Source organism: Gymnodraco acuticeps, unplaced genomic scaffold, assembly GCF_902827175.1.
Source record: "Gymnodraco acuticeps unplaced genomic scaffold, fGymAcu1.1, whole genome shotgun sequence".
Classification (NCBI taxonomy): domain Eukaryota; kingdom Metazoa; phylum Chordata; class Actinopteri; order Perciformes; family Bathydraconidae; genus Gymnodraco; species Gymnodraco acuticeps.
Genome location: NW_022990966.1, coordinates 1974287 through 1987753, shown reverse-complemented (window position 1 = coordinate 1987753; position 13467 = coordinate 1974287). Strand labels below are relative to the sequence as shown.

The 13467-nt window shown below is 37.9% G+C and overlaps 1 protein-coding gene across 1 annotated transcript; it reads left to right on the top strand.

Annotated features, from left to right (window-relative positions):
• The first annotated feature begins 6845 nt into the window (after nt 1-6845).
• On the top strand, nt 6846-12977 carry emx1 (empty spiracles homeobox 1). The gene is made up of 3 exons (XM_034235456.1): nt 6846-7384; nt 9267-9451; nt 12008-12977. Exons 1-3 carry the CDS (start codon nt 7036-7038, stop codon nt 12173-12175), a joined length of 702 nt encoding a protein of 233 aa, XP_034091347.1. The 5' UTR covers nt 6846-7035; the 3' UTR covers nt 12176-12977.
• Nucleotides 12978-13467: the final 490 nt, after the last annotated feature.

The following is a 13467-nucleotide window of genomic DNA, read 5'->3' as shown; positions in this document are numbered from 1 at the left end:
GCTGTGTGCTGAAGCCTGCCTGGCAGACATGAAGGATGAAACACGAGAGAGGACAGCGTGCAGAAAGGATTGGGATGCAGCAAACGAGTCCATCAGAGCAGCTAATTGGGGAGGTGAAGCTGAAAGACCTGTCCTGTGGATAACTCCAGCAAATTAAACAAAGACATCCAACTGGGAACACATACTGGTTTCCAACACTTTTAATCCCTAAATTGTGTTAATACTTATATTACAGGCTGCTATTTGACTTACTGGTAATACACTGTTCCTCAGAAGTAGAAAGTAATCAAGTAGTAGTAGTTTTGTTTTAATGTCTAATCTCTTATGGCTTTCAGTTTGGACAAGAAGATGAAGCAACCTGTAGTTTCTGCAGCCATTGCTCATAAACTTTGATTTTTTTATACTCGACTAATAAACAGTTTCAAATGTTTGAGATCTGACCAAGAGTGAATTTTGTTTTTCTAATTCTGATGTTAGTCCAAATTCTGCAGGAAAAAAGTCACAATACTGAGAAAAATGTACTGTTTAACCTTTGGTCCGGTGTCAAAAGTAATTTCACATGTGGCCCTTATCCTAATGTAGAAATGGTTTTGTACATGTTGACCTTTATTTGGCCTGTTTTGAATATGTAAATGCTTCAAAGACACATGCCGCAGAGGTGCTGTGAGAGCTCAGGTAACAGTATCAAAGAGAGAAGTTTAATAAACCCCCCCCGCCTCTCCTGGTGTTTCTGCTTGCTGTGATTAGAGCAGAATTTGTGTAAAAACCCCAGAGAGCCGTTTCTGATGTGATCAGCCGGGAATCAGAGCTCCCCCTCCCCTCCGCTCTCCACAGCCCAACGTAATCCCATTGAGGGGAAGAAAGAAGCAGTCAGAGGCCTGGGAAAACCTGGAGAGTCCTGGGGAGGGGGGGGGGGGGAGCGGGGGTCACCGGGGCTCATCGTCCCAATTAGCACAAGGCACCTTAACGGCTGGAAACATGCCGCACTGCCTGGGCTTCTTAAGACTCACTGCCGGCTCTGAAGCTCCTTGTGAAAAGAAACTGGTCACATCTTCATTTACCTCCTGACTTGTTGCTCTTATTCCCTTTGCAACTGTTTGTCTAACTGACAATAACATCAGGTTTATCCACACTGCATTTTCAGAACATATTGTCTCTTTATAGGCTGCACTCTATCTTATAGAGCTGAAACAATTAGTTAAGGGGATGAAATGTAATCTGCAACATTGTTGAGGTTTTTCGTTTAAAAGGAGTTTTTCTGTTCATGGTGAGTCTGGGTGGATCTCCTTAAATAATAATATTAAAAGTATGGTGTACTCTATAAGATAACTTCTGGTTATTCAATTTGAACATATATATCTTTATAAAGTAAATATTTAATAACAAGTTAGATATATGTCTGTTGGTAAGCAAAAAAAGCTACTTCGAATCACCTTAGGCAGGCTCTGGGACATTACAGTGACTAGTGGATTTAGAGTAAAAACTATAATAAATATTATAATCTGAAACTCACCAGCGCTTGATGTGAAGTCATATACCTCCTGTTCAGTGTAAATGCAAAACAAGCAAAAGATAGCAACGATGAACAGCCACAATAGTGATATTAAGCAATTCATTGATCAAACATGTTGCAGGCTGTAACAACAGTAACATGAAATGGATGTATTGTAATGTAATGCTTATTGTCAATATTGATTAATTGTTAAATATGTTTACATATTTTTAAATGAATGTGTTTGTCCAAACAACATGATCAGTTTACTGCAGTGTGTGACAAAGGAACGCTACAAATACTCATATTTTAAAAGCTGAAACAAGGGATTTCCTTTGCATTTTTCCACTTTTTGATACTATTGAAGTGTAAGGTGTTATCTCTTTGTTATCACTCCAATGTATTGAACCCATCAAGCACATAATGCACATTAAATGATAAGTCAAAATGGAGTCTTTATCCTCACCCTGTTTCTCTATATCTTTAAACACCTAAAACATTTCTCCTCCCTGAATTCAAACACCCTTGGTCTCATGACTCAGCTCGGATGTAAGGTGTGAAAGTTCTCATGGAGAGCAATAACCCTGCAGCTCCAATAGCAGAGTGCACTTCATTTGAATTAGGGTAGGCGATTGTAAAAAAAAAAAACTCCTTTGCATTGTATTTGCAAAGGCGAGGGCCCTTCTACTCCATCTAATAGTCATTAGCTTTCATTACAAACGTTTGAAGTAGAGGCTGCCCTTTGTCTCGCGCTGAAAGGTCCGCATTTGAGGCGCACAATGACTTCTGGGCAGCTCCTCATCCTCCCGATGTGTGGAGGACCGACTGCTTTCTCTCAGGAAATAGCCGTTCCTGTCCGCGTTCAGCGACAGAGAACACCGTGAAGACCAGTCAAAGAGCAACATTGAAAATAGGAATCTGGATTCAGCTGGATTTAAAATAATGCGTAATGTATCCAACGTGTGCCTTTTACGCACAAAATACCCCATGAAAAAAATGCGGGAAAACGGTTGGATCATATCTCCAATATGCAAGCAGGCTTACATTGTGTTAATACACATCAGAAAATACCATCATACATGTTATCAGTGATTTTATTTCTTTATAAATCGCTACAAAAGAACTGCCGTAAAGCACATTGTATCCGATAAAGCTTCGCCAAAATGTTCGTATTACAATAGGTGTATTTTATTCTGCTTTAGTGGAGTTAAAATGTACATTTCACACTTTATGCACTTGATGATATTCACGCCATGGTTATAAAATGGTTAAAAATCTACTTTAAGATATGAAACACATTGATTAAGCGAATTAAAAAGCGAGAAATGCCTTTTCTCGATATGAACACGTTGTTCTCCAGGCCGGTTGAAGGTGTAATGTTTGTCTATGCTGAGCAGCAGAGCAGCCCGGTACAGGTGGCTAAACGACCGCACTTCTCGTGCAGGTGGCACAAACGCAGTGACGTGCTACTTTTCCCATCTCGTTATAACGGGGTGAAATGTTCCAAGTATTTAAGTGGAGCAGATTAGCTGAACACACAACGCTAATGCGAAACAAAATGGCCAATTAGTTTATTAATGAACGCAGGAGGTGAGAGGGGAAACCTCGGCTGGTCTCTGACGCTTCAATCTGCATCCTCAAAATCACCAGGAAGAGGAACAGAGAATCATTTGTATCTACGAGCCAAATGGTTTTTAAATGATGATTCATGTCTTGAGGATACATGTCTAAAGTTGATCACATATATACCTTGTAAAAAGTTGCCACCACAGTAAAGGAGGGGAATTAATGTGGAGAATTGTTGAATACATTTTGAGATTAAAACACTTAAAATTAGTTTGGATTATTTCGTGTATTAAGCCCCCCCTTTACTTTGTAGAATATATTTATTTTTTCTGAAAAGCTTAAATTCTGTCTCTGTTCTGAAGTATTTAACATTGACATCTAAAGTGCCCCATGTTGAGTTCATGGGTTCTGTATACTTGTAAGACTTACTAAGACTGAGAACGTTTTAACCTCCAAGGTTTGTACTTATGTCAAATCAGGTTAATACTGCTCATGTTCAACTGAAACAACCGGGATTGGTAACTAAATAGAAACCCGTTTAGGTCAAAGGCTCCAGTCGACCATTGAAGGAAATCTTTAATTTAAAAACCTGCTCTGACTCCTTTCCACCACTGGATGGCAGCATTGCTCTAAAAACAACAACACCGTGAATCAGGAGACTGAGCTCCTCTGGAGGTATTATGTATACATGATGATAGAGCAAAATATACATTTGTTTCTACAAAAAGTGTATTTTAATGTACGTTATCAAATTCCTTGCTACAGGCCTTTGTAATTGGAAAAGAGGTTAAACATTTTGCATGTTCACGTTGGTCCTTTGGTAAGTTTTCTTTACCATAATACATTTTAAACTTATTTTAATATGATTTTGGTAATACATATTTAAAACTGTCATAAAGTTAAGTATATGGGCCAAACTCAATCATACTATAATTATACCATTTATTCATTTATTAAGGCAAGTGTCTGCAAAAGTCACATTTTCTCAACCCTTTTTCCTTTGTAGGCCACTAGAGGGCAGCACTAGTATGAAATCGAGCCATCTGCCTTCTCTTCGTATTTGTCCCTCTTTTACCATGACCCCCCCATAAAAAATACATTCTGGATATTAGAGAACATTAACAAGTAGAATATCTTGAGCAGTGATATTTTGTTCATGTGCAAAATGTTTGGACAATGTTATAATTTAATTTTTATATTTATAAGAGCAGACTTTAAAGATTTACGCAAGACACTTTTTGCAATAACTGTTTGGTCTGTTGAGTTTAGATCAAAGTCATTTGTAACCCTTTATAATTCTTGAAATGGTCTTTACGCTATTGTAGTATTGTGATTATACTGGTGAAATAAATAGAAATAATACAGTTAATTACATTTGAATAATTTACAACTACATAATTTGGTATTTTTAATACAAATGGAATAGTTTTAAATTACAGTCATGATGTTTCCAGAATGATGTCCTTTATTTGCTAATATTTTCAGTCAGATATTTAATATAAAGGTTGTGAAGTTACATATTGTTTCTCGTTCTTTATGTATTAACAAGTTGTGGCGTTTAAATGTGTCTCTGTATTTCATCCCCAGATAATACACGTTTATAGGAAACCATGGAAAAGCTAGTGTGTTTAACACTTGATAAATAGTTAATTAAAATGCTTAGAAATATTTCACAAATACTGGAACTATGTTGAACTGGTGCACATACAAAAAAGTGTGACCTGCTTTTTATGATCTTTTATATTCTATATTTTATATTATTTATTGGCCAATGTGTAACATGCTGTAATCCGTAAATGAATAAATAATCTGAAGACATTATGTCATCGAGTTTGATACAAAAGATATTCTCGCGTAATTGTCGCACGCGCAGTTAAATATCTCAGAGATATTAAACTAGAGGAATGTCACTATAGCCTATAAAGGTATTTCCACTGCACTGCTCACTTTCCTCTCTTTGCTCAGACTCTCCTCCGGAGCCGGGGGGGGGGGGGGGGGGAATAAACAGTAGGTACGGAACAAAGGTAGACTGCTCTGCTTTGTTTTTGTTAATGCAGAGCGACTTGGACATCTATTAACCAGCAGCGATCAGGGTCAGTGCGTAAAGGCGCGCAGGGTTTCATCATTAAACCCAACCGGCCCTTTCAGCCCGTGAGTTCCTGCTGCTGCAGTTCAAATATAACATTGTGCAATACATGTGACCTTTATATTTATCCTGTAACCTTACACCAAAACATAATACTTTTAAACGGAACATGTAATGAGTATATTTGTATCCTGAAGCAAAATAACTCCACAGAACAACATGAAACTGGTATGGCATTCATTTAAATTCGGTGATCATAATCAACATACGCTTTTTAATATGATTTAAATGGGAAGTTAAATACAACTGGCTCTTCTGAGTCATGCAAGTATAAGGAAATACATTTCTAATAAAACTGTATGAAAGAGTTCAGGCCTCACCCAGTAAATACATAAAGATGTTAACATGTAACACACACAAAATTCACTGGTGGATAAAATGTTTTTGCTTTTTGGAGACCGAGTCACCTGCTGCCGTCTTTAGGAGCCTTTAGCTCTAAAAGCCCAATCAACAACTTGTTTTACCTCATAATTTCCATCGGTAATGATTTTCTAATGCAACCTCCAAGCAAACGAGTGTATTAGGAGGATAATTATTAACTTGGTTAGTGCACCATGAAGCGGAGCGTGAGAGGGAGAACTAAGGAAGCCGGTGAGCTGCAAACACAATTACAGGCTCTGCTTGTTCTCACAGAGGACACACTGGGTGCTTTTTGGTGTTAGTCTCTCTGAACAGTGGAGAACATGTTTAGGTTAAAACCCCAAAACATCTAGAAACTATTTTCGTGTTATTTAATTATCTCAATATCTTGTTATTGTTCGTTTTTTAAATAACATGAAATAACATTATTTGAACAATAAGGTATTCTAATCTAATGCGTCATGTAAACACATTTACCCACGTAGAACCACAATATCATAAATAATGTATCAATTCATTAAATAAATAATATTAAAGAAAAACATTTTTTTCACAGTGCACGTTTATTTCAACATAATTTCCACAAGAAAAAAACAATTAGAAATTAAGAATGAAAAATGCCAATATAGGCAGTAAATTGTGCTTGTTGCTGGGACTTTGCATACTGTAGGCCTATTGATGCTGGACGGACACAATGATAATTCAGTGTGCACGTTACCCTGAATGTAAATCCAATTCAATGGAGAATATGAGTTAAATATCTTTGACTTCAGTATCACGATGTTTCAGAACACTATTAATAGAAATTGCATGTGTGACCTTTACAGCTTGTGTTTTAAAGACTATTTCAGACAGCTAAAGGTCCAGCACAGATTAAATATGATAATGTTATAACTGCTATACATTATTAAAACTATACTCTCTTTCCTGCATATCGAATTACAGATGAAGTTTAATTTCCTTGACGCTAAAGATATCACTAGAGAATTCCTGGATGATTGAACCTGCACCGACTCGGTTGGAAACGTCTCCACCCTCCACTGTTTCCCTGAAGAAAAGCGACATATTACGCCCAATAGGACCCACAATGAGCCCTTAATTGGGGCGCGCATGTTTTCTCAGCGTGTCTCTGTAACTAAGCGGCGGGGTCCTGTCTGATCCATAGAGCAGGTACTTGAGGAGAGCAGAAGTATTGGCAGGTGCTCTGGTCCAATCAGATGCCTCCCTGTGCAGCGTCAAGACACATTGAAGGTTGCAGGCGCGTTACTTGGCGCACTGAAACAATCAGAGCGCGCAGACTTCTTGGATCAGGGCAATTTGCAGCAGCAGCACTGTTGAGTTTTGCAGCAGCATCTCCACTGCACGAGCTTAAAAACACTCTTTGGTCATGGTGCATCTTTGAGACTTATTTTCCAGCAAGAGGAAGCACACTTCATATTTTCTTCTTGGTTCCTATTTCTACAAGAAGAAGATGTTTTCGACTGCAGGAAAGCGCTGCTTCACGATAGAGTCTCTGGTCGCTAAAGAGAATCCTCTGATGTCCGAGGAGCCCATCCGCCCCACGGCTTTAAGTTACTCCAACCCGACGACAGATGCCTTAATGAACAGTTACCAGCATCCAGCGGGCCGGACCCTTTACCAGAGCCCTGAGCTGGTGTTCCCGGACACGGTGAACCACCCCTCCCTCACCGTGGCCCCTCACCAGCTGGGAGGCTCGCACCACCTGCAGCATCCGCACTTCTTCGGCTCGCAACACCGAGACCCGCTCAACTTCTACCCCTGGGTGCTACGAAACAGGTTTTTCGGACACAGATTTCAAGGTGAGTGAAGTGGGGATTATGCAAATTACACAATATTGTATTCAACCAAAACATTATACAAGCTTTTTCCATGGGTGCAATTATTTAGGCATGAATTATCATCCTAAAAAAATAATATTTTGTGCAAAAAAATTCGGATTTCTGTGTGTGCATACCCGTGTGAATAACAAATTAAACCTATTTCAGGTTATACATCGCTTTAATCTTTTATTTTTCTTGGATGTACACTGTTGTCAACATTGAACATATCTTAGTTGGGCGATAACTTGCCGGCACATATAGCCATAACCCGAACAAGGCCACGGCGCTCGCAGCAGGCTGCCCTCATGTTTCCACTCTCAGTCGCCCTGCAGCTATACTCTCAGGAAGCCATAGCCAGGAGAAGATAAGCTCTGATCTAGATTTGTTTTTCCATACAAGAAAATCTAGCCCGAGGTTAGGCTCATTTCATTCAAACACAACAGCACGGCTGACAAAAATGATAAAAATCGAAGAGAGTAATTTAAATATAATGGGAATAGAAAGGGAAAAAACTGTACAGGTTTAACAGCAAATGATTTGAACACAGCCTGCAGTGATTAACTTAACCTCAGATCAACAAACCCAACAAAATTAATTAACCCTGTAATATAGGACTTTTTTTTTTTGCACTTTTTATTGCATTCAAAAAGTTCTGGGGAGAAAATGTATTTTATAATAGAAAGAACGATGCAAAGCATTACAATTAACATGATTTATTAAGGACATTCATTTAATTGAATGTATGCTCATTTGTTAATATCCCATAATTAACTTGAATTAGGGCTATTAGGATACAATATAAAAAAACATATTATATAATAAATACAAACGACTTCAAAAATCAAAGTGTTTGACAACAATAAACATCTCATTTTAGAATATTTTCGATTTCGGTTACAACTTCCTGACTCAATATTAGGAAGTGTAAAACGGGGAAAGCTAAATGGGCTACAGATCAATTAACCACAATTCTCTGTCAAAATAATCACACCAAGTGATCAAACGCCTTATTTCGTTTGCTGTCAGGAAATGTAATTCAATCAGAAGAATACAATTGTATACCCGATATTATTATTATTACATTACAATTCGTTGTATAGGCCATGCATCTAATGATTAATTTATCTTTTGAAAGCCATACGGCGTCCTATATGTTTGATTATATTTTATTAAACTCTTTTGAATGTGTTTAAAAATTAATTGGTCAACATTAAGCACGGTTTTAGTCTCATAATGTTCTTCCTTTATCAGGTTTGTTCAGCATTATGAGAGCCTATTTGAAAATGTTCTCCGTCCGTCTCCATATGAATTGTTATACCTTAAATGTGCGTTAAATTACACACTTAAAATGAATGATTTTCCAATAGGTCTAATATATAAAATGAAAGCAATAAAAAGACAACTTTACATGGAAGCAAATTGGTCTCTTTCTAAAAACAGCTGGTCATTTACCAAAAATGAATTTGACATAAAACTGTTTCCAATAGGCCATCATTTATAGCAACACATATTTAATTTCCTTGTAATTATGCTAATTGTCAGTAATTATCTATTTGTATTATGATTTATAATGTATATTATTACAATCAGGTAAAAAAAACAAATTAATAATTATATCGAAATCTTTATATATTCAAGGTTTTTGCTGAACACAATTGCTTTAACATAATGACAGCATCATTTGGTCCCACTTTGCAGTAGAATAGACCCATTAACACACTGTTCACAGTTTTCTATTAATACCGTTTTCAACACACGCACAGCCTACCTACCTGCCCAGATACAATTAGGTGTAATGATAATAAAGTTACCTTACTGACCGACTGACGGCCCGTGTTGTTCTCTTCCTCGCCGGTGTCAGGTAACGATGTGTCCCAGGACAGCATGCTCCTCCACGGTCCTTTCGCCAGGAAACCCAAGCGCATCCGGACCGCCTTCTCCCCGTCCCAGCTCCTCCGCCTGGAGAGAGCCTTCGAGAAGAACCACTACGTCGTCGGAGCCGAGAGGAAGCAGCTCGCTAACAACTTGAATCTATCTGAAACACAGGTGAGCTAATGCTAAGCTAACATTTACAGCTGTATGGAACGCTGTTGAGCGAGCCAGAGCCCTAATGCTAAGCTAACACTAACAGCTGTATGAAACACAGGTGTGCTAATGCGAACACTATGCGAATAAGTGGATTTTGCCTTTAAGTATGGATTGTTCAAGGAAACACGGCTAACTGTCACTTTCTAATTGTTAACAAACATTAGTTGCCCACCTTAAAGCACTAAAGTAGGTCAATCTTTATCATTTCTAATTCATTTCACGTTAGTTTACCGAAAGCAGTCATTTCCATGGCAACGTATTCTCGTTCTCGTACAATATCGCGATATTTTAACGACAACATCATAACTACAACTACAATACTACATAAAACTACAATAAAATGAATACATTAATAATATTTCTTAAACAGTTATATATTTCAATATATAGGGGGGTTGTGTCACCGTTTATTTCAGATATATTTAGCTTAGGATACATCTTTGTCCATGAAGGCTTTTATGTGGCAAAATATCAGGGAAGTAATGTTAAAGGCTCTGGAACACTCTGCCCCTCCATGTGAGGTCGGCTCAGACCCTAGGTTTTTTTTTTTAAATCAACACTAAAGACTCACTTCTTCTCCCTGGCCTTCTAGTCAGAGCGGAGCACGACTCATGACATTTCCCTGTGTTTGATTTTTATATTTGCTGTTGTAAGTTATTGTCTTCTGTTTGCGATTACATTACATTACATATTACTTGTTAGACGCTTTTATCCAAAGCGACTTACATACTCAATACTGTGGGCAATCCCCACAGGAGCAATTTGGGGTGAAGAGTCTTGCCCAGGGACACAACGACATGCTGACTGCAGTGGGGTTTGAACCTGGGCTCTAATAAAGTAATATGTTTTTTATTTGCATGTACAGAACTTTGGCTCGACCAACATTTAAAAAAAAAAGTGCTATATAACTAAAACCTGATTTGATTTGAGTAAACCATTTATTTCTAGTGTGAAATTATCTTTCATTTGCTATAGCTGTATTGTAAACTTAAAAAAAAATACATAAAACAGTGCAACTCAATTTAAATAATACCCTTCTTAGAGCATGAGACAAAGAGTCTCTTAAAAGGTGTTTAATTAATGTGTGCTATAGAAATAAGGTGTGTAAATATTATTGATGGTTAAGTTTAATGAGTCCACGATGTCTGGATGTCAATTAGGCCTAATAGACAATATAACCAGAGGTTTCCTGAGTCAGCTTTGTGGATAAATGCCGCTTGCAGGATTTGTGTCAGTAAATAAGAGGCTGCAATTAAGCACATATTGCATTATGCTAATTACAAAGAGATTGAACTGAATATGAATTGACCTACTTTAAGTGTTTTGATCTGCTGTTACTTTAGATTAAGCACTCAAGGACACCAGTAGAAACATGTGGACTATTGGTGGGATTATATTGAATTAGCATTATTATAAATCAGAAGAATAACTAATGGGTGTTAAAATTAAAAAAGCAGCCAAAATACTGTTACAGCTTTTCTGTGGCACAACGTCTTCTGCACTGCCTCCACTTAAAACAAATAAACAAAGATATTCACACACAGCTCTAGGAAAGAAGACATCAGTGTTTCAGAACTAGAGTTAGCCCGAAGCTTGTAAGAGTCAAGCGGTAATAGAGAAGGAAGCGTTTGTGTTGCTATTTAAAAAATGCATCCTGGCTTCGTCTATGTTACACCGCGCTCATTTTCTAAGGTCATACCAGCAACTCTAGTCAGTCAGAAATATATGTTGTCCGTTGACCTTTCATACACTAATGCCATGCTTAGTTATGAACGCAAAGAGAAGAGGTTGTTTTGCAAAAAGTGATGCTGGAGTTGGCAAAATCCAAAAGTGTTAATTATTGGAGATTCATTTAAATGGAGAAAAACATTTTTGTGATTAGTCGTGGTTTTACTTATTTGAGTTTTAATGTTTAGATTCAGTGGTTTGAAGTAATTAAATGTTGGAAGGAAAATTAAACCATAGACATTTTAACAGTTAGAAAATCACAGGTTGAACTGGAAATATTACCCAATTCAAAAATTAGTTGATTGATAAAAGATTAATATTTTTAAAGCAAAAATGCCAAACCTTTTCAGGTTGAAGCCTCAAACACAACTATTTGCAGCGTTTTCTCTGTTTCACAACATTGTCAATTGTTTGTAATTGGTATTTCGACAGTTTGCCTCAAGGGAATTCAAGACATCCCCATGTACTTATTCAACTTATTTTTGCTCTGAAAAACAGGGCTATGGGAATGAATGTGTGTTATGGCTGTCAACAGACACTGTCATCTTTTTAATCCGTCAACAAAATGAAAAAATATTTTGGACCTGGTATTGTCCAATCTTCTGACTCGGTTCTGGAAATATATGCAAAACTGTATATTCATAAAACAAGGATTATTTGCATGTTTAAACATAAATGGCCATGGTGTAATCTATTAGATATTCATTGACCCTTTTCACCTATGGGTGCCACCTCTTTAAAAAAAAGTGCATCGTGATTATTGACACTGTTTGTTTTTGTGCACAGGTGAAGGTGTGGTTCCAGAACAGGCGGACTAAGTACAAGCGACAGAAGCTGGAGGAGGAGGGCCCGGACAGCCAGCAGAAGAAGAAGGGGAACCACCACATCAACAGATGGCGCATGGCCACCAAGCAGCCAGGCTCCGAGGACATAGACGTGATCTCGGAGGACTAAAACCTCCCACAATGCTGCCCTAAAAACCAGAGGACCAACACTATTTATTATGTAATATTATTAAGTATAACTAGAGACATTAGAAAAAGGACTAAATCACCGCACATCTCTTCATCGTGGTGACACTGGAGAAAAACATCTTATTTAATGACTTCCATTCTGAATGTCTCTGAATGAGGATAATAATCTTTGGTGAGACGACCAAAGATGAAGAGAACAACATCTATCATAGTCTGTTTTTTTAAATATTGTACATAGTCCACGTATAAAGGTTGTTTTTTGAAAGAGGCTATTTGTTTCATTAAAGCTGTTTCTACCACCTGCTTAGGTCATTAACACCTCATTGCTCCCCCCATTAAATCGGCCACCTGTGTACCGACTTAATTTAAAATTCTCCTCTACGACAGGAAATGTTTTAATCCACCAAGTCAGCCGGAAAACAGGCTCTCCAGAAGAGCAAAATACTCAAGGAAGATCCCAATTTGCAGCGTGATTTTATTGTCACTGCTGGGACCCGTTCCTGCGCTCCGCTCTGCTTCATAATGAACATTTCTGCACAAAAAAGGCTATTGACGACCAGCTGTGCGTGACTTTGGGACAGACAAGAAGCTGCACAGACCTTGGAAGTTAGGAGCGAGTTGTGCCACACGTTAAAAAGGATTTTCACAGCTTTGTGCGTCTTCTGCCATGCCACATTTGTCATTTGTGGTGTGATGGATGACTTCATTAAAGTGTAGTACAGAACATACTTTTCAAGCAGCACATGTGAGTACAAAAAAAGAAGTTTTAGAAATAAAGCTATTCTCATGAGACATGTAATGTTTTTGTGTAATTCAGCTCTTGCTTTTTACATAGTGTCAAACAGCCTGAAGAAGACAGCATTGTTAATTTTTTCTCCAACAACATTTCAGCTGCAGATTTCACCCATTAGTTCCTCTGCGGATGAAGGTGAAGCTGAAGGTGCAAATCAGTGTGAAACATGCTGCTGCAGCGTTTGATTGGAACAAAAACCCTGCAGACACTCGGGCTACTATATGGCACATGAAGTTGTGATCAGTGAAATTCAACAAGGGTTGTCCCTGTTCAGGTTGTTTAATGCATTAAACTAGAGCTAAAGGGTACTCGTACAACCAAACAAAAAATAAAAGGTCTTACTTAAATGCACAAAATGGCTTCTATTGCTGTTACTGCAGCTTTTGCAGTGTTGCCCTTGCACAGTTTGGCAATCATAGGATGGAGGGGAACGTGAGCTCAGTGTGTTGCTCTGTTAAGATGCAGATGCTAAAGAGGTT

Excerpts from the sequence above, each read along its gene's own strand:
- emx1 (XM_034235456.1), top strand. The coding sequence starts at position 7,036 with ATGTTTTCGACTGCAGGAAAGCGCTGCTTCACGATAGAGTCTCTGGTC. Across the intron at positions 7,385-9,266 it reads TTTCGGACACAGATTTCAAG|GTAACGATGTGTCCCAGGAC; the intron begins GTGAGTGAAGTG and ends CGCCGGTGTCAG. Across the intron at positions 9,452-12,007 it reads TGAATCTATCTGAAACACAG|GTGAAGGTGTGGTTCCAGAA; the intron begins GTGAGCTAATGC and ends TTTTGTGCACAG.